The 27733-nt window shown below is 42.9% G+C and overlaps 1 protein-coding gene across 14 annotated transcripts in view; it reads right to left on the bottom strand.

Moving 5' to 3' along the window:
* The window catches only part of PLXNA2 (plexin A2), a 3799727-nt gene that overhangs the window by 3648160 nt on the left and 123834 nt on the right, over positions 1-27733 (bottom strand). For 13 of the 14 annotated variants that reach the window (XM_068269767.1, XM_068269773.1, XM_068269774.1 and 10 more), the window contains exon 2: positions 7137-8430. In XM_068269767.1, coding sequence (XP_068125868.1) covers positions 7137-8333 — 1197 coding nt within the window. In that variant the 5' untranslated portion in view covers positions 8334-8430. Of the gene's footprint in view, positions 1-7136; positions 8431-10657; positions 10692-27733 lie in introns of those variants that run through there. The other variant, XM_068269768.1, reaches the window with a different exon arrangement.

Raw genomic sequence — 27733 nt, forward strand, 5'->3', positions numbered from 1 at the left:
ACTTTCTTTGTAACATGGCTTTAGATACCAGCAGCAAAGAGGTTTATAACAAAAGAACATTTTTTTCTGTGTGGTAACATGGAAGGCTCACTGTATGTAGGCAATAACTCTGCCACTAAGTCAAACAATGACAGTGACTGTAATGGTTAGATAATGCACTTGGTTTTCAAAGAACACTAAATTAAGTGATAATTACTCAAATGGGCTACTTGTATTATTTGCCTCTAAATTAGCAAAAAAAAAAGTATTTTTTTAATTAATAGTGTGTCTTGACAAGTAAGGCAGCTTAATTATCTTTTTATTGTGAAGGTTTGAGGTAGGAAGCACTCCTGTGCTAGTGAAACGTGCCTGGCCTGTTGGGTTAGGCATCACAACAAACCACAATGTTAAGTGGAGCAATGAGACCAGTACAATCAAGTTTGAATTATTGCCCTTATTTTAGATAAACTATCACATTGGATCAGTAACAGGAAGCAACTTTTCAGAGAATCAACCTCCTTTGTCAAACCGTGCGTTTTAACACATTTGCGTTTATATATTTTTACTGCATAAAATTAAAAACAATCACACAATGCCATCGTGGCAACTAATCTCCTTGCGACTTGCTGTGCCGACCTGATGGTAAAAGTCAGTATAATATGCAAATGCATGTGCACAAGACATGCCCTCTGACGTTCTCCCTCTGTGACATTGAGCCGCGGGAGGGGCCAGTCACCCAGTGCCATCCCAACACTGCCTCTAGCGAATCAGATGATCAGTGATGTTGACCTCATTACCTCCTCCCCCACCCACTGGGCAGTGGGCCTGATGGGGAAGATAGCTATCTGTGAATGGTAAAAGAGCCACTCACCCTATCTCGCCAACCAATCTGCAAACAGAATGTAAACTGACCACCCACTTGCATCAAGGTGCAGACAGGGATAAGAATAGTGCGGATATGTGCAAGCATGCCCGCAGTGACACACACAAGAAAAGACCAGGTCAACATCCATATATAACTTAAAGAGAAACTCCAACCAAGAATTGAACTTTTTCCCAATCAGTAGCTGATACCCCATTTTACATGAGAAAGACAATGATTTTCACAAACAGACCATCAGGGGGCGCTGTGTGACTGATTTTGTGCTGAAACCCCTCCCACAAGAGGCTCTGAATACCGCGGTACTGCTGGCAAACTGCCACAATGTAACAATGTTCAGAGACAGGAAATAGCTGTTATTAGCTGTCTAACAGACAGAGCAGCTAGAAACAGCTAAATAACCTGCCCACAGTAACAATGTCACCATGTAATACATGTCAGAATGTGAATCTGGGAGAGGAAAGATTTTACAATGAGCAAACACTGACTAAATCATTTATACATAATTATGGTAAAAAATGAAGCACTTTTTTTACTACATTATTTTCACTGGAGTTCCTCTTTAAGGCACAGTACAGCAATCTAGTAAACAGATAGAAAGGCCTGATAAATATTACCTACAATAAGTTTAAATAAAATGGGCAAGGTCATATTCCCTATTCATCCCTTGTGCTTCAAGTGTATTAAGTTTCTGAATCCATACAGCTTCTCCATACAATAATGTTTTCATTCTGTCTCAACTTCCTCTCAGGGGAGGGAACCATTCTAAAATTTTAAACCTCAGTTGGCTGACAGTATGTCTCAGGTGAGATAAATGATAAGGAACTGCTTGGTAGATTTATGCACTGACAGTCTGTCTTTCATTCGCTGTCTCTCCCTAAATTTAACTTCAGCTATCTGGATCAATTTTTGTGCAGAGCTAGGCAGGGTATGACTGGTGATCTGTCAGACAGAACTAACTGCAGGAGGAGACAAAATAGGAGGATCCCCTCTGTTAGTCAGTTCAGTGTATGTAGCGATATGATTCTAAAGAAAAGGTATTACCAAACTGCAAGCAATACTATATAATATAGATCCCTGGTACTTGCTAATAAAGTGACACATCACCCCAAATGGAGCACTGAAAAAATATATACACGGCTGGGGCTCACGATGTGTTTGCCAGATAAATCACTTTATTTACAATACGATAACTGCACAAAATTGCTTAATTGCATGCAAAAATTAGCTATTTTAAAAGAACCAGTTTAAAATATTGCTGGAGAATCTCTGAGTCACTTAACCCCCTTGGCGGTATGAAAAATACCGCCAGGGGGCAGCGCAGCAGTTTTTTTAAAAAAAAAAATTTTTTAAATCATGTAGCGAGCCCAGGGCTCGCTACATGATAGCCGCTGCTCAGCGGCATCCACCCAGCCCCGCCGATCGCCATGGCGACGGGGCGGGATGACGTCACCGACGTCGGGACGTCATTGGGAGACCCGATCCACCCCTTGGCGCTGCCTGGCACTGATTGGCCAGGCAGCGCAGGGGTCTGGGGGGGGGAGGCCGCGCGCCGCACCGGATAGCGGCGATCGGGCGCGCGGCGGCGGCGATCGGGGTGCTGGCGCAGCTAGCAAAGTGCTAGCTGCGTCCAGCAAAAAAAAAAATTATGAAAATCGGCCCAGCAGGGCCTGAGCGGCACCCTCCGGCGGCTTACCCCGTGTCCAGCACGGGGCTACCGCTAAGGAGGTTAAAGGAACACTGTAGGGGGGTCGGGGGAAAATGAGTTGAAATTACCCGGGGCTTCTAATCGTCCCCCACAAACATCCTGTGCCCGCGTAGCCACTCACCGATGCTCTGGCCCCGCCTCTGGTTCACTTCTGGAATTTCAGACTTTAAAGTCTGAAAACCACTGCACCTGCGCTGCCGCTGATGTCACCAGGAGTGTACTTACGCAGGCCCAGTATGGTCTGTGCCTGTGCAGTACACTCCTGGTGACATTAGCGGGAGCGGAGACAAAGCTACGCAGGAGCAGTGTTTTTCAGACTTTAAAGTCTGAAATTCCAGAAGTGAACTGGAGGCGGGGTCAGAGCATCGGTTAGTGGCTGCGCAGGCACAGGATGTCTGCGGGGGACCATTAGAAGCCCCAGGTAAGTTCAACTCATTTTCCCCCGACCCCCCTACAGTATTCCATTAACTGTATATAGCACGTGCAAAGATCAGTATCCACCTAATCTAAGCCGGCATAACACACACACTCCAACACACTCGCATACAGCCAGGGCGCCCACACATACTATAGTGGCCACAGTCCAGTGTAGTAGGGCTTTTAGACAGCAGTAACGCACCCCATAGGGGGCAAATAGGGTCCACCTGCGTAGCAGCGATAGCTGTGGGAGCTCAATGCATAGATCTAGACTTCCAAACTTCCAGTCCAGTGTAGTAGGGCTTTTAGACACCAGTAACGCACCCCATAGGGGGCAAATAGGGTCCACCTGCATAGCAGCGATAGCTGTGGGAGCTCAATGCATAGATCTAGACTTCCAAACCATAATTGCCAATGCTGTATTCAACATGCAGTATCAGGAATGGCCAACATGCACATTGCGTCTCACCACCTCCGTCGTACGCTTCAGTCCAGTGGGTACCCACGCTTCCGCCAGTGTCTGTCTCACTCACTGAGCTGGCAGCTTAGAATCCAGCCTCGTGTCCTATTGCCATTGTGGCAGGCCCTCATCCAGCCTGGAAGGACCACGCTATCTCCCCAGCTCATCCAGAGCGTATGAGAGCTTGAGAGCACTTCCGTAGGTCAGCCCGGCGTGTAGTGTGCAGGTGGTGCTACAGTGACGCACAGTCTCCGCCCATCGACGCGTTTCCCGCGCCTAAGTTGGGCGATTCGTCAGGATGTAAATTGGGCCTTCGTAAGTCCATCCTTATACTGCCTTCTACTCCTCCCTCTTTGGTCACATGTCACACAACATATACCCCCAGCACACTGCACAGTTCAGCAATCTATTAAAGGGATATCAACTCTTTTTGCTTTTTTCTTTTTCCCATGCAGAGATGTACACAAATATTTCATGGTGAATAGTCCATATATCAAATGCCAACCAATCTGCCATTAACATGTGTTTTATAACAATCTTTTTTAACTACACCCTGCCACATAATTCTACATGCTGTCTTAGAAATATCACTACCAGAGGAAAGGAGAAATACAGACAGGGACATAGAGGGAAACATGATTAACAATAAGGGGATATTTCGTGGCTGTATGTATATCTACATTCATACAGACTCCATGCATTCCTGCACCAATCACACCTACAGTATATCTAGTGTATGTAGCGATATGATAGCAAAAATCATCTGTGATAATTGGCACCCCTTATGGGAAGGCCTTCCCCAGGTTTTGGAGTTTTAGACTCCTCTAATATCATACAAATGGACCCCTACCCTAAGGGACATGCTGACCTTAAGAGACCCAGACTGGGACACACTGAGTTGTCTAGGCCTAATGGTACCTACCCCTGTATGGGCTGTGTGCATTGTGGCAGTGTCATCAGTAGTAAAATTAGTAAAATTATGCAACCCCACCGAGGTACTAGCTTTAAAATACAAGGACAGTATGATTGCAACTCTAAATATGTTGTTTATTCAATCAAATGCCCTTGTGGACTGTTATATATGGGACATACAACACAGAGGATGAAAGACAGACTGTCAGTGCATAAATCTACTGTACAAAAGAATTTGACTGACCAGATGGAGACAGAATTAAAAAGTTATTGTATAGAGAATCTGAATGGATTCAGAAACTCCCTCCTCCCCTTCGCCTCAAAACTCCTTGAGCGTCTGGTTCACAAACGCCTGACCCAGTACCTCAATGCCAACTCACTACTAGACCCACTGCAATCTAGATTTCGGCCTGCCCACTCAACCGAAACGGCTCTCACCAAAGTGGTCAATGACCTTGCCTTAGCTAAAGCTGAAGGTAAATACACCATTCTCCTCCTCCTTGACCTTTCAGCAGCTTTTGATACAGTAGATCATCCCCTACTCCTCCAGTCCCTCCAATCCATGGGCATTCACGATCTCGCCCTGACCTGGCTTTCATCCTACCTCTCCAACCGCTCCTTCACGACCTCCTTCAATGAGTCCTCGTCCACCCCCAACCACCTCTCAGTGGGAGTCCCCCAAGGCTCGGTCCTTGGCCCCCTACTGTTCTCCCTATACACATCCTCCATTGGCAAGGTTATCTCCTCCATGGGTTTTAACTATCATCTGTATGCAGATGACACCCAAATCTATCTCCACACCCCTGACATATCCACCACTACCATGGACAAGGTCTCCTCCTGCCTATCTGCCATCTCCTCCTGGATGTCCGCTAGGTTCCTAAAACTAAATCTAGACAAAACGGAATTTATGATCTTCCCACCCCAGTCATCCCTGGACCTCCCAGATGTGCAGGTCACTGTTAACCACACTACTATTCACCCTACCTCTCAAGCCCGCTGTCTGGGTGTCACCCTGGACTCCGCACTCTCCTTCACTCCCCACATCCAAAACCTCACAAAGTCCTGCAACTTCCACCTTCGTAACATCTGTAAGATTCGCCCTTTCCTGACCCCTGCCACCACCAAACTCCTCATCCATGCCCTCATAATTTCCCGCCTCGACTACTGCAATGCCCTTCTGTCTGGACTCCCTAAGACCCGAATAGCCCCACTGCAGTCCATCATGAATGCGGCTGCCAGAATTATCCACTCCTCCCATCGCTCCACCAGGGCGGCTCCCCTCCGTGAATCCCTCCACTGGCTTCCTATCCAGTCCAGAATCAGATTCAAGATATTGTGTCTGACCTACAAATCCATCCACAAAACCTGTCCAACCTACATTTCTGATCTTACTCAGAGATACACACCAAGCCGCTCACTCCGCTCCTCCAATGAACTTCGCCTGACCGTCCCCCGCATCACCCAGTCCCATGCACGCCTCCAAGACTTCTCAAGAGCCGCTCCGACACTTTGGAACTCCCTACCTCCACCCATTAGGGCAGCCCCCTCCTTCAACACCTTCAAGAAGGCCCTCAAAACTCACCTTTTCACTCTTGCCTACCACCCCTCACAATTGCTCTAAACCCACAGCCGAACTCTGGTCCCCTACCTCTCGTGTCCCTACCTCTCCCTCTAGATTGTAAGCCTTTGGGCAGGGTCCTCACTCCTTTTGTGTCCTGCCTGATCATGCACCTCTATTATTGTGCACCCATGCTATGCATTTGAGTGAACCTAACTTGCCTAACTCCATGCTCCCATCCAGTGACTGACTAAGCATTACCTTGTACTCATACTGTGCTGTGTGATCTGGTTTTCTTGTATTCCTGTATTGTCATATTGCTGTTTGTCACCCCTAAATATTGTCTGTAACCTAAATTAATGTCCAGCGCTGCGTAATATGTTGGCGCTTTATAAATACAACAAATAAATAAATAATAACTTGATACACTTGAACCAGGAGGGATGAATAGGGAATATATGACCTTGCCCATTTTATTTAACTTCTATGTATCAGATTTTCCTATAGATTTACCAGATTCTTGTATTGTGCATTATGTTACAGTATGTATGGTTGTTGAGGTGGTCTTTTCCTGTGTGTCTCGCTGCGGGGAGAGCCTACATGCATCCTCGCTATTCTCATCCCTGTCAGCACCTTGATGGTTTGTTTACACTCTGCCTGTCAGTGGATTGGACAGCAAGATAGGATGGGCGGCTCCTTTGGTGCTCACATAGATAGCTCGGTTCCCCATCAGGTCTGCTGCCCAGTGGGTGGGGGGCATGATGAGTTCACCATCCCTGAGCATCTAACTCACTAATGGCGGTGTTGGGATTGGAATGGGTGGCTGCCACCTCCCATGGCTCCACATCACAGAGGGAGACTGTCAGAGGGTGTGTCTTGTGAACACACACTTGCATATTATATATATTATATATATATATACATATATACATGAATGTGTTAAACACAGTGAGAGTTTTGGAACAGCTTGACAAAGGAGGTTGATCTTTCAAAACGTTGCTTCCTGTTTCTGTTGCAATGTGCCATGTTTATATAGAAATAGAAGAACAATAATTCAAAGGTGGTGGTGCCGGTCTCATCGCTTATCTTTTTTTCTTACAGTCCACTTCGAAACAGACAAATTGACATTCTGATAAAAAAAAAAATGTGGAATGAAAAAAGTGGGCTAATTACAGATGACACAAACAAATTAAAGTATTTCAAATGGTAAAATACTCACAGCTTTTGTGCACTGCACATCTTTTCCTAAAAGCCAGTTTAGTTCCAGATTTCCTTCCCCTTGATAGCATGATTGTAGTCTTTCTTTAATGAGTGCATTTATGGTCTTGATTGGAAATATGCAGAGAGTGGAGTCATCGGGTGGGTTATTATACTGCTTTTGGCCCTTACAAAATGTGGCAAAAAGTACATCATCCTGCACAGATATCCTCAGAGATCTAGCTAATATGATACCTGGTTTGGTAAGGTAAGCAGATTGTAGAAGCCTATATTCCACACCATTCTTAGTGCATCCAATAGGCAGAGAAACATAGGAGTGAAATTTTGGATCATTTTTACATAGCCTGACAATTCGTGAGGTGTAGAACAGATCATTTGCCAAAGTGCTTGAAATACCTTCCGGGGTTTCTGGCTGCACTGTGAGAAAGTAAACGTAGCTTCCACTTGCAAAACCATAGATATAAAATATGTCAAAGTGAGAGACCAAAGCAAGGGTATCTGATGGAATCTTAATGAGGGATGATACAAAGTCAGTGTAGAGCTCATAATCCAACATACTAGATGATTCTGGGTCTCTGGGCAATTTGCGACTAGAAAGTGTGGGAAAATAGTCTTGTTTGCCATCTACTGCAGTTCCTATGAATAGTTTTCCATCTTGGCCTTCAGTTTGAACAATCACTCCATACATTGTTCCAGTCTCATTCACACTTGAAAGATAGTGCTCTTTCTTATGCGATGGTTCTACCAGAATAAAAAGATCATCCAAACGGAGTAATTTGCATACACCTTGGTATAAGCTTCCACAAGCCAGTAAACGGTTCTCTGAATAATCTATAACAAGTAGTTTGTTAACATTGTTAGTCAGTGTACGAGGTTCACTACATGGCTGAACATTTTGAGGGGGGTAGCAGGATTTGTTGTCCTCTCCAGGACCAGTAGTATGGGATACCAAAAGAGTTAAATTTCTTGACAACTTATATATCCGATTTATTGCCCCAACATATACTGCCCCTGTAGACGTATGTACAGTTAGGTGACTAAAAGTCCATTCTCTTTGTTCGGCATGAAATGTGTTAGTGAGAGAAGTACACGGAAATTTCATGAACAGCAAGACCAAAACCAACAAAACCATGAAATCTGTCTGACTGTAAAAATGGAAATATTTCACTGTCCATACATCTTGATTCTGTTGACCCATGGTGATGAACTAGGAAAAAACGACAGATATACCTCAAGCTCCCTCTTGTATTTGCCGATGTCTGCAAATTACACATTTAAAAGTCCTTTACATGGCTCTGAAAGATAAACGAGAAACATACAATTACTATAATTTAGTGATCTGCATTCAAAATCAAACCTGCACTACCATAACTCTTGGAAATGTTTGGTCATGTATTTGTAAAAAATAAATAAAAAAATAAAAAACATAGCCACAACCACACCATCGAATTAAAGTACACCAGAACTGAGAAGGGTGTGGAGACTGCTATATTTATTTCCTTTTAAGCAATAACAGTTGTCCAGCATTTCTGCTGATCTCTTTGGCTGCAGCAGTGTCTAAATCACACACCTGAAATAAGCATGCAGCCAATCCAGTGGAATTTCAGTCAGAAACACCTGGTTGGCATGCTTGTTCATGGTATATGACTAAGTATTAGAGATAGAGCAGGAAGACTTGCATTCATTAATGTGCCTTGTTACAATTTTTTAAAAAAGTATATTTTTTGTATACCAAGACGAAAACCTAATTAAAATAAAGTAATGGCTTATGCAATTTGAGAAAGGACACTGCTGCCCGCAACAGTATCAGCCATTGCAATTGCTGTCTCTTACATGCAATAAAAGAGCATATACGGTGCGATGTGAAAGTTTGGGCAACGTTGTTAATTGTCATGATTTTCCTGTATAAATCATTGGTTGTTACGATAAAAAAATTCAGTTAAATATATTATATAGGAGACACACACAGTGACCTTTGAGAAGTGAAATGAAGTTTATTGGATTTACAGAAAGTGCGCAATAATTGTTTAAATAAAATTAGGCAGGTGCATAAATTTGGGACAGGGTGCTATGGGTGCTCTAGGTTGCCAGTGTGGGTGGGCATGATAGGTGCGGTGGGCGGGGAGGAGAGTGAAAAGCCATGCAGGAGGGACGGACAAGTAAGTATAACTAGAGTTGCACGGGGAGTGGCGGTGGGTGGCGGCGGGTGCACAGAGATCTTCAATCAAGATTGCAATATTAGAGGATATTGGCATGGGACATTTCTGAGGATATTGATGAGGATTTTTTTTTACAGGTACAAGTATTACTGGTTAATTAGGAATATCAAAGGACTTTTTTGTGGTTGTGTTTTTATTTCATTTAACCCTTTGTGGAAATGGGTAAGGGGTACTATGGCTTCAATTCATCAAGCATTACCACATTCGGTAATGCTGAAAACAGCTGACTTAACGGAGCACTTAAGAAAATGTTAATTCATCAAAGCTGTTACCGAATGAGAAGCTGAAATGACAGAGCAATGAGATAAAATACCGACTTGTGCTCAACACATGTCAGCAAATGTCAGTAAATGTTAATTCATCAAGGTTACCACATTCGCTAACACATTCGGTGTTTATCTCCAGCTCTCCCCTGTCGTTACAGGCTTCGAAAGCCTTCTGTGTGAATGTTTTCATGATTAGCAGGAGCAGGCAGCCAATAGAAACAGCCCCTGTTCTCCTGCAAGTGCTGCTGATAGGTCACACAGACTTCTCCACCCAAGCTTCCAGACCCCCCAGGCAGTGAGCAGAGAGAACTGGACAAAAGATATCCCCAGATACCCTTCGGTGGTGTAACCCTTTGAGTCCGTTTGAATATGCAAAGATGCAAGTGGTGAAATCACCAAGCATGGCATTTGTAATGTCTCCAGGAAGTTTATCTACATTGTGGCAAATAAGTAAAATGTTAACACTGATGGACAATTCAGAGCAGCAGAGGCAGTATAAGTAACAGTACATATAACACGTTTACATGTAAAGGGATGTCTGGATGCCTTCTATTGTTATCAGCTTGTAACAACACAGAGACATTCCAAGCTGCTCTGCACCACTCTGCTGTTATCCGACAGCCTTTGATGAACTGAAGCCGTAGTACTTCGGTAACTTAACGAACCTCTACCACACATGTGAAAATATTGATGAATTAGCACAGTGAAGTGTAAAATACCGAATGCGGTATTTTAAGGGCTGGGATTTTGTTATCGAACACCCTTTGATGAATTGAAGCCTATGTACCCTATACTCATTTCTATTGGGGACAGGCAGGCATCTGGGCGTCCCCATCTTAAGCACTTAAAGGGGTTCTTCCGCGAATGAGGAAAAAAATAAAAAGTGGATTATTTATAAACTATTAAAAATCCTTCTCAAATAGTGTTAAAAGTTTTTTTTAAAAAATGCATGGTTTCATCAAAGTAACATGTGTAAGTAACCAGTGACGGATTAGTATTTTTTTTAGTATAATTTCCCAAACATAACTGCTGCCTACCTAGTTGTCAGTGGTGTAGCCCATTGCTGTGAGAAATGGCTGTTACAGTTGTTAGAATAACGGCTGTTCTCTCGCTGAGCTCCACGGCAGTTATTTATTGTAGTTTTACAGAGAGGACCCCTGCAGCAATGAATCGGGCAGAAGCAGGGCAGCCGATCAGTGAGAACGTCATTTGTTGACATCGTTGCCCGGCAACCAGACTACTCATTTATGCAGAAAGATCTTTATCTCCTGAAAGCGAGCGATCTGGTTTTAGCTGATTAGCGCTGCCCGCTGTCCTGTCTTCCTGTCAGCAGTGGCCACTTGCGTGCGTTGGGTGCAGGGGACGCACCACTTTCACCAGCGGGGAGGGGGCCAGGGGGAGCTGCAACAAGCTGCTACTTCTGAAAATAAATATACTCCTAGATCAGGCTGGAGCCATACATTTTCCTCCTGCTCAGAATTACAGGTTCAGCCTCAGCGCACTGCTGAGCTGATAACACAGATGAGAGGAATGTGAGCCTGTCCAGCTCCCCCCTCCCTCGGGAAAATGAGGACGCTGGGAGAAGAGGAGAGAGGCACACAGAAACACGTGCATGGGAGACAGCAGGTTGACAGAGTGCAGTGAGATGGAGGTGCTTCTTTTATGTATGCAGTGTGTGTGTGTGTGTGTGTAAATGGCTGCTTGCGTGTGTGTGCGCATGTGTACGGACCTGTGTGTAAATAGCTGCTTGCATGTGTGTGTGCGCATGTGTACGATCTGTGTGTAAATGGTTGCTTGTATGTGTGTACATGTGTACGATCTGTGTGTAAATGGTTGCTTGTATGTATGTATGTGTGTGCATATGTACAGATCTGTGTGCAAATTGCTGCTTGTATGTGTATGCTGTATGTATGTGTATGCTGTATGTATGTGTATGCATGTGTATGGATCTGTGTATAAATGGCTGCTTGTATCTGTGTGCTGTGTGTGTGAAGTATCTGACTGTGCATAGTATAAATGTATGTTGTGTGTCTGTGTGTAAATATATGTGTGTCTTTGTGACATGCAAGTACACAAATGATATATATTTTATATACTTATATAGACGTTTCCCCCTTTATGGGGCCCCTCCCTTGTATCCGGTGTTGCACCCCTCCTTTTCCCCATATAGCTTGGACAATAAACCCTCATCCTCCCCTTCAATAGCAAAGTGTGGTTAATTTCATCTCAGAAGTGGGCTCCCATGTGCCTGTACTGTACTGATAGTAAGCTAGCTGCAGTGTGTGCTGATCTCTGCTGCCCCCAGTATGTACAGTATAAGCTGTTACTCTGTGCCTGTACTGATAGTAAACTAGCTGCAGTGTGCACTGATCTTTGCTGCCTCCAGTATGTACAGTATAAGTGGTTACTCTGTGCCTGTACTGATAGTAAACCAGCTGCAGCTTGTGCTGATCTCTGCTGCTTCCAGTATGTACAGTATAAGCTGTTACTTTGTTCCTGTACTGATAGTAAACTAGCTGCAGTGTGCACTGATCTCTGCTGCCTCCAGTATGTACAGTATAAGTGGTTACTCTGTGCCTATACTGATAGTAAACCAGCTGCAGCTTGTACTGATCTCTGCTGCTTCCAGTATGTACAGTATAAGCTGTTACTTTGTTCCTGTACTGATGGTAAACTAGCTGCAGCGTGTGCTGATCTCTGCTGCCTCCAGACTAGCTGCAGCGTGTGCTGATCTCTGCTGCCTCCAGTATGTACAGTATAAGCTGTTACTCTGTGCCTGCACTGATCGTAAACCAGCTGCAGTGTGTACTGATCTCTGCTACGCCCAGTGTGTACACTATAAGCTGTTACTTAATCAGACAACAATGAACGTGAGAAAGGATGCTGTTTTTACAGGGGAAGGGGGCCCTGACCATGTGTGTGGGTGTGGGGGAGGGCGCAATCGCAATTTGTGTTTGCAATAGGCACTTTGTTGCTCAGCTACGTCTCTGCCTCTTCTAAAAAAAGGTTGTAACCCCTCCCACCGTGAAGCTCCGCCCCCACCTGTGAGCCCCACCTGCCAGCTACTGTGCCCCTTTTGTGCCCATCCCAAAAAATTCTGAAGCTGGAGCCGCCCTAGCTGCCAGCAGAACTAGAGTTCACTGTTACACAGTGAGTCGTGTCATCTGATTTTTAGTTGCGATGAGAAGCAGACAACAGACAGGATTTACTTGTTTCCTGTTGTAGTAATAGTGATCTGTCAATAAGGAAAATGTTATGCCAATTTTACTTTTTCTAAAAAATGGATGGATATATATATATATATATATATATATATATATATATATATATATATATATATATATATATATATATATATATAATGTGTACTGGTATGTTCATTTATATATACGTATTTGCATATATATATATATATATATATATATATATATATATATATATATATGTATAAATTGATATGTATAAATGAATGCACACGCCGGAACGGGGGTTGTTGTGGATGTGTGCATGTGCGTGAATATCGCAGGAGGGTGTGTTGAATGGGAGGGTGCATAAGGCACGCGTTGTGTGTGTGTGTGTGTGTGCGTGCGTGTGTGTGGGGGGGATTTGTGTGGGATGATGTGTATGCTAAGGCCTAGCGCCTGTTTTTTAAAGGAAACCTCAAGCAAGAATTAAATTACCCATGATATACTTACCAGGGGCTTCCTCCAGCCCTTTGAAGCCATGTCCCAAGCCGCATCTACAAACGCAGCTGCCACAGCCAGCCTGGGGTCTGCACGCTCCTCTACTGCGCCTGAGCCACTGTCAATCAATTCCATGTTATCCAAAGTGTACTGCGCAGGCACAGTAGTTTAGTGCCTGCACAGTACGCTGCATACAATGTGGACTTGATAGACAGCGGGGCTTAACCCAGGCCCAGCAAGGACGACATCAAGTTTGGCCTCTGCACACGGCGCAGACCCGGGGCTGGTAGCTGCGATCGGCGATGCAGCGTGGGACATGTCGCCTTCAAGGGGCTGGAGGAAGCCCCCGATAAGTATAGACTAACCAGCAAGCTCATGGTGAACCAGAACTCATTGGAATGTGTAAGGGGCTACAATGGTTGTACACACTCCAATGAGTTCTGGTTCACCATGAGCTTGCTGGTTAGTCTGTATCTCTCGGTGTTACAAGCCGTACTCCATAGAGCCAAATTAATCCATGCCATGCACTGATGAGGATCAAACAAACCAAAACAGTCTGTATGCATGTTGGATTATTATGGCTCTGTACAAATTAACAAGCTGAAACATCATTGCATTCCAGCAGTTCTGGAGGTGTGTTTAGCTTCTAAGGGTAATAATGGTTAATTTGCATATATTCAGCAGTGATGTACTGGGAGACATCTCAAGCTCACTCCAACCTGAATTATCGCAAATTCTTTCTGTTTTAAGAAAGCAAACTTTTGTTTTTCCCGATAAGTATAACATGGGGAATTAATTTTTGCCTGATGTTTCCTTTAATAAACCGGCGCTAGGCCTTAGCATACACATCATCCCACACCAATCCCCCCCATACACACACAACGCGTGCCTTATGCACCCTCCTGCGATATTTACGCGCATGCACACATCCACAACAACCCCCGTTCCGGCGTATATATATATATATATATATATATATATATATATATATATATATATATATATATATATATATGTGTATATATGTATATGTGTATATATATATATATATATATATATATATATATATATATATATATATATATATATATATATATATATATGTGTGTGTGTATGTATGTATGTATGTATGTATGTATGTATGTATGTATGTATGTATGTATGTATGTATGTATGTATGTATATATATATATATATATGTATATATATATATATATATATGTATGTATGTATGTATGTATATATATATATGTATATGTATATATGTGTGTGTGTGTGTGTGTGTGTGTGTGTATACTTTATATATCCATCCATTAAAAACTTTATTGCAATTTACATAAACTTATTTAGAAAAAGTAAAATTGACATAAAATTTTCTGATTGACAGATCACTATTACTACAACACGAAACAAGTGTCTAAAATCCTGTCTGTTGTCTCAGTGTTCTCCCCAGGCTCTTTTAGCCGGGTGCTCCACCCGGCTAGTTTTGGAGAGCACCCGGCTGTCATTGGCTCATCTCCTCCTATGCCGTAAGCAGAGTTGTTCACAGAAGCACCGGCCCTGCATTCTCTCATCTTGCCCCACCCGGCTACTTTTTCATGCCACCCGGCTACTATTTCATGCCACCTGGCTGGAAAAAAATTCTGGGGAGAACACTGCATTGTCATCAGTTTAAATCAGGACGTAGTATACAATTGGGTGGACCAATACTCACCATTAAGGATTTTTTGCACTGTAGATCTAATCATGTAGTGTACTGTATTCTATGCAGATGTGGTTCCTTTCACATAGGACACACCACCAGGGCACTTTGTACCCATTGCCAGGAACATGTAAACTCGATAAAAACAGGAGTAGGTGCGAGTAGATTAATTAAACATGTAAGAGAACAACATAATGGTAATGCAGGCTGTTTGCAATTTCTGGGTATCTTAACAGTTCCCTCACCTCAAAGAGGAGGTAATCGTGAAATAATGCTCTAATGGTGGGCATATATGGTGCGATTCGGTGGCTCGATTAGCCACCGGATCGACTCCCGCCGCGTACCCGCACGTCCGCCCGAATCGATTACCGCTCGTCCCCGCCGGCGCCGCTTATCTTCCGCTCGATTCCCTGCCATTGTCCGCGGGCGGGAATCGAGCGGGGAATCGATCCATTCGTGATTGGACCTGTTGGATATTATCAATCAAGCCCATCAGCGGCTCGATTGATAAGAAAGAAACGCACCGTGTATGCCCACCATTACAGCAAGAGGCTAGAATTATTTCATTAACAAAAGCTTGTGGTCCACTAGGCTTAAATGATAGAAACGAGCTGCATTGTTTTCTAAATCCATATTGATTGACCCCCGCTAAATCCTGTTATGACCCATATAGATGAATCTGGTAGATTAATTGGTGATCAGATAGGTGTGAAGGTCGCTCTTTGGTTAAGTCTCTTTAACAGTGTTGTATATAGAAATGTCTGAAGAAGAAGCTTTGTTTACTGTTTTTAATGCATTTGTTATTGTTGTTATGAATTAAGAGATCGAGCAGTGTTTACATGTAGGAGTGGGCATGTTCTAATTTGGATAGGCGAAGCCAATGACCATTCAGAGCCATGAGACTTGGATGCGGGGAGACCCGCTGCTCGCCTATGGCTAGAGCTCTCTCACGTGACTCCATGAGGTAGGCTGTGACCGCCCATTGCGGAAGTTGTTCCGCATTAGATGCGTTCCACGTCCTTTACGCCTGCTCATACTCTTATTGACTGAGGATAGGCTGCGGTCCCCGCCCCACTCCGAGTTGATTGGGTGGCTCGACTTCCATTGACACAAGGCCCTCTGGGTAAGTTGCGGCTGTGAACAGCGATTGACTGTAGGCCGGACGGCTGACCAATAGAGAGGCAAGGAGGTAGTCTTTGCCGCACTTCGTCCAATAGGTTACTTTACTCGTGTAGAGAGGAAGGGAGTGACCAACTGACCTATACCTCAGTATTAAAGGAGCGGTTTTTAAGATGTCTGTTGTACACTTTGCCTCTGAAGAAGCTGGTTTCAACCAGCAAAACAGCTGTCAGGCACTTGTTACCCCCACTGCTATGTACCTGCTATTTCCCCCACCGGAATAAAGGAATTTTAAAGGAGTGGTGCCCCGGTCTTTGCCTTCTATTCTATTGGATTACGGAATATTTCGGATGTGCATGCCCTGTGTTCCAGCTCCGGTGTGTCTGCCCTGCTGCATTTGGTGCCAGGTACTGTGTTTTCTTCTCTTACCCCATAGAGTGATTAACTACCTCTGTGGATTTATACAAAACATGTACTGTTTGTGGGTTTTGAGGACAGAGTTGGGGAACACTGCCTTAACGTATGCGTATACAACCCATTCCACTGTTGTGTCTTCAATCCCCAAGGCATACTGTGGTGGCTTTTTGTAGAGTACATCCTAAACGGTCTTGCAGTATCACTCCTGGTTCATGTTTTGCCTGTATGACTGCCCGTTAACTACTGCAAAGTATCTCTTGTATATATTTGTAAATATCTACTGTGTATATTTAACCAAGGTTCTGGGGTCTGTGTGCACACAATAATATACATTGGGTTGCTCTGCATTACTTCCTATGCAGGGATATCGGTTTGTATATACTGCCGATGGCATGTGTATGTCAAGTTGAATACATTTGCCTGCAAAGTTATCTTGTGCATATTTTTGAATACCTTGGCATTAATTACCATTGCTGTGCATGAGATTTATCACTGCATATTCTTGCCATTGCTGTGCATTGCCTGCAGAGTTATTTTGTGTATATGTTTGAATATCTTTGCATTTATTACCATTGCTGTGCATGAGATTAATGTACATACCTGGTCTTGTTCCTTTTTTGTTCTTGGTTAATAAACTCTCATCATACCATCATACCTGACCATCATACCTGTCCCTAAGAAGCAAGGGGTCTCCGATCTCAACAACTTTAGACCCGTAGCCCTGACGTCCGTAATCATGAAAACCATGGAGCGGGCAGTCCTAGCCTACCTCAAGCTCTCCACTTCTCCCGTCCTAGACCCCTACCAGTTTGCCTACAGGGAAAACAGGTCCACCGATGATGCGATCAATATCTGCTTGGAGCTCATCAATGACCACCTGGACAGGCCGGACACGTATGCTAGAACATAGGTTCTCAACGTGTGGTACGCGTACCCCAGGGGGTACTTCTGAGGGTTCTAGGGGGTACTCGGGCTTGATTATACTTAACCAAAAATAACAAATTTAGAGTTTTAGAAAATGATAAATCTTATTTAAACAGCACCAAATTAGTATTTTAGCTAATTAAAAGCAATAGTAAATGCTTGGAAATGGTTTAGAACCAATTATAATGTACTACGATTAAATATATATTTGTCAAGGGGTACTTGTGATAATGTTTACTATGCTAGGGGGTACTTGGCGAGTACAGGGTTTTAAAAGGGGTACATACCAATAAAATGTTGAGAAACACTGTGCTAGAATACTCCTCCTGGACTTCAGTTCGGCCTTCAATACCATCTGCCCACGCATTCTGCAACGGGACCTTGCGGCACTCGGAGTCCACCCAAGCCTACAACTGTGGATCACAGACTTTCTCACCAACAGATCCCAAGTTGTCAGACTGGGCGATATCCACTCACAAGCAGCAATCACGAACACAGGTGCTCCCCAAGGCTGCGTCCTGTCACCACTGCTGTTCTCCCTCTACACAAACAACTGCAGATCGGAGGCGGACTCCGTAAAGGTCATCAAGTTTGCCGATGACACCACCATCATTGGCCTTGTCACCAAGGACAACGAACAGGAGTACCGCCAACAGGTATTTGCATTTGGAGCAAGGAGAACAGGCTGGTCCTTAACACTGCAAAAACTGTTGAGCTGATCATTGACTTCAGGAAGTCTGCCCCGCCCCCGCCCCCTATTCATATTGACGGCACCGAGGTAGCCAGGGTGCCTTGTGCCCGGCTTCTGGGTACTATAATTTCTAGTGATCTCAGCTGGAAGCCCAACATCACTGCCACCAAACGGAAAGCCCAGCAGAGACTCTTCTTCCCCTGCCAGCTGAGAAAGTTTGGCATGACTCAAAAAATCCTAACCAGCTTCTACACTGCCACCATTGAGTCAATCCTCTGCTCCTCCATCTTGGTCTGGTATGCTGGGGCCACCGCCAATGACAAGGACAAACTCCAGAGGGTCATTAGGTCAGCGGAGAGGATCGTTGGGTGCCCCCTCCCCTCTCTTGCCCTGCTACACAACAACAGACTGAAATCCAGGGCTCAGAGGATTGCCAATGATCCTTCTCACCCAGGCCACCACTACTTCAGCCTGCTGCCACTGGGCCGGAGGCTTCGGGCCATCTCCACAAAGACCACGCGACACAGGAACTCGTTCTTCCCCTCAGCGGTCAACCTCCTCAACGCCCTCCACATACTACCATCAATGCAAGCCCCGACAAGCTGCGGGGCGGTCTGTGCCATGGCGGATCGTTCAACCAACCCTCCAGACTAATCATCTCAGTGTCGCACTAGGGACTGTGATGCTTGAAGATGTATAGGGAAATGCAATACTACGTATAGTGGAATTCAATTGTATAGAGCAATGCAATGTGTAGTAAAATGAATTGAAATGTAATGCTAACTCACGCTAACCGATGCCTCTATGGCTCGCTGCTATCTATCTATGTCTCTACCTATGTCTTCTCTCTGAGCCAGATGTATTGTGCCAAAAACAATTCCGGGCATGACCCAGTCATGCTTGGCGAAATAAAGTTTTCTGATTCTGATTCTGATTATTCATTTACGCCTTGTCTCAGTATTTCAGTCATTTCCTGAACAGTGACACTTTCATTTGGTTGCAGCATTCATGCATTGCTCATAAAGAGTGTCACGCTGGATGTGCAATGCATGATTTGTATGCAACCCTTACAGTCTGATTATAACGGTCTTATAATCCTTAATGCTGACATTTTTTTCCCCTTTATTATATTAGGAAGTATTCTCCTCCCCTGGAGAGACATCTACCAGCTATAATCCCTCTATTTGCTGCAGTGCTACACATTACAACTTAACAAACATAGTGTGTCATCGGGTAAAGTATCATCTATAGCTATGCACCGATTACTGCTCAGGTTTACAATGCTGTTCCCCTATGACTCAGGTTTAGGAGGAAACTGTAGTTTTAGTATTTTCCTGTATGTTACCAAGGAAGTATCCTGGTTTCTGGTTGATGCTGTTGTTTCTGTTTTTATTGCTATGTTGTTCATGGATTTTCCTGGTTTACTATGTAAAGGCTATTGCAGGCCATATCCTTATTTTATATAAGACATGACAACCTTAAAAATTATATCCCTTAATATTAGGGGGGTTATCTCTCTCATCAAGTGGCAAAAATCCTTCATTGCCCTACTCAGACATAAACCTGATATTATATGTCTCCAAGAAACTAATTTCACTGATGCATCATGCCCTCAATTGTTTCATAAGCAGCTTTCTGGGGCATATAAGGCTAATGCAGAAAAGAAACACAGAAGAGTCACGACAAGGTATAACAAACACCTGCACCTTATTTGTTGTGCACCACCAGAAAATACCAGATTTTTATCGAAATCCAGGAAGACCTAGAGGTAGGCCCAAATAAAAAGTTTGATAAATCAAAACGCTTGTCTGATAAGCTTTGTAAGTCAACAATTGCATATTAAATTAGAAGATAACTTATTGACTGATGTTTGTTCCGTCGTTCCCTCTCTCCAAAATCTTTAACCTATCCCCAAAGCTCCGTCTGACCATGACACCCTGCTGCTGTACACTGACATGGATACACCCTCTTTGCGGCGACCATGGTGGCGTTTGAATGAGTCCATTACAATAAATGAAACTACAAGATCGGTTATCACTAATCACTTGTCAGATTACTTTAATATTAATGATAAGGATGACATAACCCCAGTTATGCTATGGATGGCTATAAAAGCCGTGATCAGATTAAAACAGCCTCCCAGGCCAAGAAGACTGTGGTAACTTACAATTGAAATTGACCAGAAAACAGTGCATAAAAATTAGGTAGGGAGAAACTCGATCTATCATAAAAAAAAATGTAATTTTCAAAATTATGATTAAACTTGGGAAACTTTCAGCAAAACTACTACTTTTGAATATCCCTGGGTGTTAGATTTCCACAATGGTGACATTTGTGGCCTTTTTCTGATGTCCTGACTCTTCTGGGGCTATGCAAACTGTGGTGATATATTGAGGTGCTGATGATATTAGGGAGTACAGGAACATATCTCTGTCATTTTTCTGTCTGCTATATCTCACATGTGTATTCTGCTTTGAAGTGATGGTCATCTGGCTGTACTACATTTGCATCTAAAGGGACTTCAGTGAATAATAATAATGGCAGTATTTGTATAGCGCCTTTCTCCTGTCGGACTCAAAGCGCTTGCGAGGCAGCCACTAGAGCGCACTCAGTAGGCAGTAGCAGTGTTAAGGAGTCTTGCCCAATGAACTCCTTACTGAATTACTGGCTTACTGAACAGGCAGAGCTGGGGTAATCAGACAATGGCAGAAGTGAAGTGTGGAAGTCATTGACACTTGAAACATTTACACTTCTGTTGAGGAAGAGCCTCCTGTGTGTTAAACACTATTTCGTTGTGAGGAAATTAAATTATTGGTGGAGGTGCAAACTATATCCTTATCTTTGATCAGCTAGGAAATACTGTCAACATTGGGGTTGTCACCTGTAACGTGGACTAGGGAAGTCTTTTCATGTATGTGCTAAAATACACTTTAACCTAGGAAATAATGTTGAGGAAGCCTTTTGATGTCTGGTAGGATACAATCTTACCTATTGAATTCTGCAAACTTCAAAAAGCTAAAACAGGAACCCTTTGACGTTTGCATATCACAGGAAGATTATGACAAGCGTTCGGTGATGTCACAAAATGGGAAATTGCAATAGTTCCTGGGGGCTGGACATTAAATGCCCCAGGGGACACTTCAGAGTATAAAAAGAAGAGCCAGATACCTAGAAAGAATCTTCTCTTGGAGGTAGCGCTTTAGCTAGGGATGATCGCGACTCCTGGTCGAAATGGCGTCCTCCCGTCAAACAACGTTCTAACCTAAGCTGGTAACGTTCTTTTTTCCCCCGTTTATTTTTACGCAAATATCCGTGTGTATTTTTGTAACTTGTATTTTTGTAACTTTTATCTTTGTAACTTTTTTACTTTGTTTTTGTACATCTTTTGTATATATTAAGTTCTGCATTGTTCCATGTTTTTATGGAATATTAAATCGTTATTTAATAAGCTTGACTTCTGCTGTGCTAAACTAACACTCATAGCCTAGAAGAGATTGAAGTGCAACTGTGTATAGTCCATGCCTAATTGTATGCTTGAGCAACACTACCATATGAAATTGTAATTGCATTGTGTGTGGGGGCGTTTGTCATACGTTGGCCTAAAGCGCGCAGCTGACCCAACGTACGAAAAACGCCAGTGCGAGTAGCGACAGCAGAGTGGCTAACAGTATCGTTCGGAACGACTGTTTTTTGCTTCACTACAGTGTAAGATTGCAACTGTGTGTGTGTGTTGGTGCGTGGCATTCCTGTATTCGGCCTAAGCGCAAAGCTGACCCGAATACGAAAACGCGGAGTGCGCGCTGAGGACTCGACAGCAGAGTGGAAGTGTCTAGCGAACAGCTAGTGGTGGCAGTGAGAGGTGTTCTGAGGGGTCCCAGCCTTGTTTTAGCTGGAATAAGGCTGCTCCCCGCTTGATCTGGTCAAACCCGCAGTCGGGAACCGTATACGCAGGCGTGCCGCGGGCCGGTTCCTGACACAAACAAAGAATGGCACTGTAACAATTAGTGCAAAAAAAAAAAAAAAAAAAGGCTCGTAACAAATCCGTAGGCGCACCTTGAGAATAATTTATTGCTGTGTATCCAGTTTGTTATAAAATGACATATATGTGACCTCATTTTAATCATAATGAGTTGCATATCTATTCATTGCATATTAGTAAATATTTAAAAAGAAAAGTGAAAAGAAACGAACCACTACAGCCCGCGGGTGTTTTCACCTTCAGGACGAAGTCAATTTTCCCCTGTCAGCGCTCCTCCTATTCATCCGCCAATAACGTTATCACTACTCATCACACGTAAATGATCTATACCTTTCTTTGGGTGGTACATTTTGCTAAGAATTATTTTATTCCAAATGCATTTTAACAGGAATAATAAGAAAAAATGGAAAAAAAAATATTTCTCAGTTTTCAGCCATTATAGTTTTAAAATAAAACGTTCTACTGTGGATAAAATCCACACATTTTATTTGCCCATTTGTCCCGGTTATTGCAATGTTTAAAATATTTCCCTAGTACAATGTATGGCGCAAATATTTTATTTAGAAATAAAGGTGCAGTTTTGCGTCCATCACTAATTACAAGCCCATATGGGCTCAAGGTAATAAGGTGTATAGTGATATACCTTCACAACATACATATTTAAAAAATTTAATCCCTAAGGTAACTCATGTATTTTTTTTAACCCATTCAGGTTCCGTCCTTTTCACGTGAGAAATGTTCACCTCCCATTCATTAGCCTATAACTTTATCACTACTTATCACAATGCACTGATCTATATCTTGTTTTTTCCGCCACCAATTAGGCTTTCTTTGGGGGGTACATTTTGCTAAGAGCCACTTTACTGTAAATGCATTTTAACAGGAAGAATAAGAAAAAAATGGAAAAATTCATTATTTCTCAGTTTTCAGCCATTATAGTTTTAAAATAATACATGCCTCCATAATTAAAACTCGCGTATTGTATTTGTCCATATGTCCCGGTTATTACACCGTTAAAATTATGTCCCTATCACAATGTATGGCGACAATATTTTATTTGGAAATAAAGGTGCATTTTTTCCATTTTGCATCTATCACTATTTACAAGTTTAAAATAAAAAAAAATATAGAAATATTTCATCTTTACATTGATATTTGAAAAGTTTAGACCCTTAGGTAAAATATTTACATGTTTTTTTTTTTTTTTATTGTAATGGGTTTTTTTTTTTTATACTAAACATTTTATTTGGGTACTTTTGGGAGGGTGGAAGGTAAACAATAGATTTATAATGTAAATGTGTGTTAATTCTTTCTTTTTTTTTTTTTCAGGTGTAGTATTACTTTTTGGCCACAAGATGGCGGCCATGAGTTTGTTTACATGACGTCACTCTAAGCGTAGCACGCGCTTAGAGTGACGCATCGGGAAGGAGACGGCCAGAAAAAGCCCAGCTTCCGAGAGAAGCTGTCGCTTTTTCAGCGGGGGAGAGGAATCAGTGATCGGGCTCCATAGCCCGATACATTGATTCCTTGGCTATCGAATCCGCGGCCGGGAGTGCGCGTGCACGCGCACGATCGACCGCGGGAGCGCGTGGTAGCGCGCATAGTTCCTGGACGTAGAAACTACGCCCAGGAACCAAAATAGGTTAAACTGTTTTTTTTTTCAAACGTGTGTTTTTATTTGTGTAGTTAATGGGCAGTTTTTATTTATTTATTGGTTTTTTTTCCATTTGTACTTTCACTTTACTTTTTGGCCACAAGGTGGAAGATACCAGGGAGTGCAAGATCTTTTTTTGTACATTTCACGGTTCATGAATCAAATACCTCCTGTTTGGAGGCATCTGATTCATTTGCAGTGAATTGTTTGCCTCTGGGGAACACTGGTTCCTCTTTAGCAATCAATCCCCTGTAATAGCGGCAGGGAATGAGCCGCCTGCACGCAGATTTGTGTGCACAAGGGCAGCAACACTGCTGGATGGATATATTCATCCAGATTGCCTTTGAGTGGCGATTTTTGGACAAATATGGCTTAAGTGCATAGAGTTAATTAAAATCTCTAGATTGGGGGAACACATAAAAGGATTTTGGATGAATTCCACATTTATCAATCGTGTACCTAACTAGCGCAGATTGTGCCACGCTGTGAGTTCAGGCACGCTATCTACATTAAAAACACATCTAATCAATTTGTTCAAAATGCATCTGGACCACTGTAGCATCCACTCGCGGCTTAGTGGGGCCCTGAAGGTGCTTACAGTGGTAGATTTTGCAACATTAAGTACGTAGGAGCATAGACTATAAATAGATGTACCTATGTTTATGCATAATTCTGGGGACCCCTAATGGTAACTAAAACAAAGTAATAGTAACAACATAATAATAAATATGGCTAACAAGATGGGACCTATCCAATCATATTTTGAGCCTAGAGTTCTAGCAGCCATGAGGCACATAGAGCTGTAAGCATGGAAGCTCAGCAGAATTATGTACAACCTCCTAACTGGCTGGGGCATACGGGCTACAAGAAGCAAACTTCTAATAAATTGATGAAAAATGCTAAAAATGTATAAAAATAGAATGATCTAATATGCAGCAAATATACAGACAAGGTAACAATGTCAGGTAAATTTAGATGTGGGTTAAATAGATGTGGCTGTTGTATGTTTATGAAACATCGTGTTAAAACTATTGAACATCCAGAAGGCCACACGATCCCACTAAGACATTTTATAAATTGTGCCACAAAATTTGTGATCTACTTGCTGCAATGTGACTGTAAGAATATGTATGTGGGTAGAACCACTAGGGAACTGAGAACGAGACTGGGGGAACAGAAGTGTAACATATTGAATAAATCAGATAAGCACAGTGTCCCAAGGCACTTCAAACAGTTTCATCATTCCAATCCAGACAGTCTACAAATCATGGGTTTGGAAAGTATCTCCCCCTCTCTTTCCTCTGGTCAAAGATATAGGAAGCTATGTGAATGTGAAGTCTATTGGATATTCAGACTCAATGCCCTTTCACCTGAAGAGCTTAAAGAAAACCTGTAACGAGAAAAACCTCCCCTGGGGGGTACTCACCTTGGGTGGGGGAAGCCTCCTAAACCTATTGAGGCTTCCGTCGTCCTCCTCAGTCCCACGGCGACTGAGAAAATCCTCCCGTAATGGCGGGGATATAAATATTTACCTCCCGGGCTCCAGCGCAGTATCGGCTCTTCGCCTCCGAGATAGACGGAAATAGCCGATTGCTGTCGGGCTGCTCTACTGCGCAGGCGCAAGTCTCCTACGCCTGCGCAGTAGAGCAGACCCGACGGAGATCGGCTATTTTCGCCTATCTCCGTGCGGAGAGCCGCAACAGCGCCCCTGCCGGAGCCAGGAAAGGTAAATAAATCAGCGCTTATCAGCACTTGTCAAGGGAGGATTCCAGGACACTTCGGGGGAGCCAGCACTGGACTGCCTGCAGCTACAGCGGAGGGGGAAGCCTCATTGGGACCCTGAGGCTTCCCTCTACCAAGGTGAGTACCCCCCAGGGGACTTTTTTTTGTTACAGGGTCTCTTTAATGAAGACCTTGAGTCCCGAGCTTCATCATCTAGATCATCGATCCACATAAAACTGGGGGGGATTCTGACCCTGGCATATCTCATAGTGAACCATTGTACTTTTTTTAACAGTTTATTTAGTTTTGTTAGAAAATGAGTAGGAAAAAGGTACAGATTAGCACAACAATATTGCATCTAATAACAATCAGAGAACTTATAGCGCAATAACAGTATTCATATGTGTATAAACTACAGCATTAATACAAGTTCAATCAAAGGGAAATATCCAGTATAAATAACTATTAAGATGATATACATCTGGAAACGGATTTTCATCTTGTGCAGATAAGAAACAAGAGAAGGGTAGTTAGAAGAATATAGAAAAAGGAAAGGGTCAAAGGGACCAGAAAGGTAAGGATAAGGAGAGAAAAAGAGTTGTCCGTCACATGCTCAGATTCCCTATCCCCCGTCAAAGGATATTAATAGTATATTTTACTCCATGATAGGAATGAAGTTAGGATCGGTGGGATCCATTATTCTATTCTCCCATATTCCCCATATTTTAGTAAATTTCTTAGGGCAGCGTCTATTTAGATACAGTTAGTAGTCCTATATAGTGGGGAGTACATTATTAATCACTTTGGCCCATGAGCAAATGGTTGGAACTGAAGGTTTTTTCCACAATTTCAGTATTTCCTTCCTACCCTGAAAGCACAGTATTCGGATCAGGATTGTTTATTTTTGGATAAAGTGATGTTCCTGAATTGTCCCAGATATGTATTGTAAGAGGTAGAGAGGCTTATAGGTAGAAAAAAACCTTATATAGGTAGAAAAAAACAACGTTTTGTAAAAAATAATACCTTTTAATGGCTAACTAATAGAGTTAAATGATGCAAGCTTTCTGGGATCTAGTCCCCTTCTTCAGACATATTTCCAGATGTTAGCTGAAGTAAAACACTGATGCAGATAAATGGTAAACACGAAGATGAAAGTTGTGCTGGTTACTGTTTATCTGTTAGGTGTCAGGTGATCAGCAGGCTGGAGCCAGTGAGTTAGTGCAACCATACATAAAATCCAGCAGGTTTCTGAAGATCATGAAGCCAAATCAATCATGTTACATAAGGTGTCATGAATCCTGTTCCACAAATTAAACCTTCTGTTAATGTCTTGAACATTTTCATAAATTTGTACTCAGACATTTTTCTTGATTGATCATTTTTGAAGTTACCCTTAAGAACAAGTACTTTTAGATCTTGCATGCTGTGCCCTGGTTCAAAGAAGTGTTGGCCCACTGGTGTGTCCATTTTACCTTCATTGATTTTAAAGCGGTGATGGTTCATTCTTGTGCGCAGTTGTTGTCCTGTTTCTCCTATATAGATTCCTCTTGAGGGGCATTTCATGCAGTGTATCATGTATACAACATTGGATGACTCGCAGGAAAATTGGTCTTGTATTTGATTTCTTACAAAAAAAGAGTTGAACAAGTTTAAAACCGTTCTCTCTTCTGCAAAACAATCATACTTTTCCTCCCTCATATCCTCCCACTTGCACAATCCAAAGCGCCTGTTCAGTAATTTCAACTCCCTTCTCCGTCCACCCCCTCCTCCTCCTTCTTCATGCTTATCAGCTGAAGAATTTGCAACATACTTTACAGATAAAATTTCAAAAATCCGTAGTGTGTTTTCCATGCAGACATCAAACTCCATCTCCACTCCTCTTGTTGAATGCTCTCTTTCCAGTTTCTCTCCACTCTCCGAACATTCGCTCTCTTCTCTTATCTCCAAATCCCATCTAACCAGCTGTTCTTTGGATCCCATCCCATCACATCTCATTCCACAGCTATCCACATCCCTCATCCCTGCCCTAACATCGCTGTTTAACCTATCCCTCCCCACTGGAATTTTTCCATCCTCACTCAAGAGGGCTGTTGTAACACCACTACTTAAAAAACCATCTCTAGACCCCACCGAACTGGCTAACTACCGCCCAGTGTCACTTCTCCCATTTGCATCTAAATTACTTGAACGCCACATTCATGCTGAAATAAGTCAGTATTTAT

This window comes from Hyperolius riggenbachi, chromosome 2 (assembly GCF_040937935.1).
Source record: "Hyperolius riggenbachi isolate aHypRig1 chromosome 2, aHypRig1.pri, whole genome shotgun sequence".
Classification (NCBI taxonomy): domain Eukaryota; kingdom Metazoa; phylum Chordata; class Amphibia; order Anura; family Hyperoliidae; genus Hyperolius; species Hyperolius riggenbachi.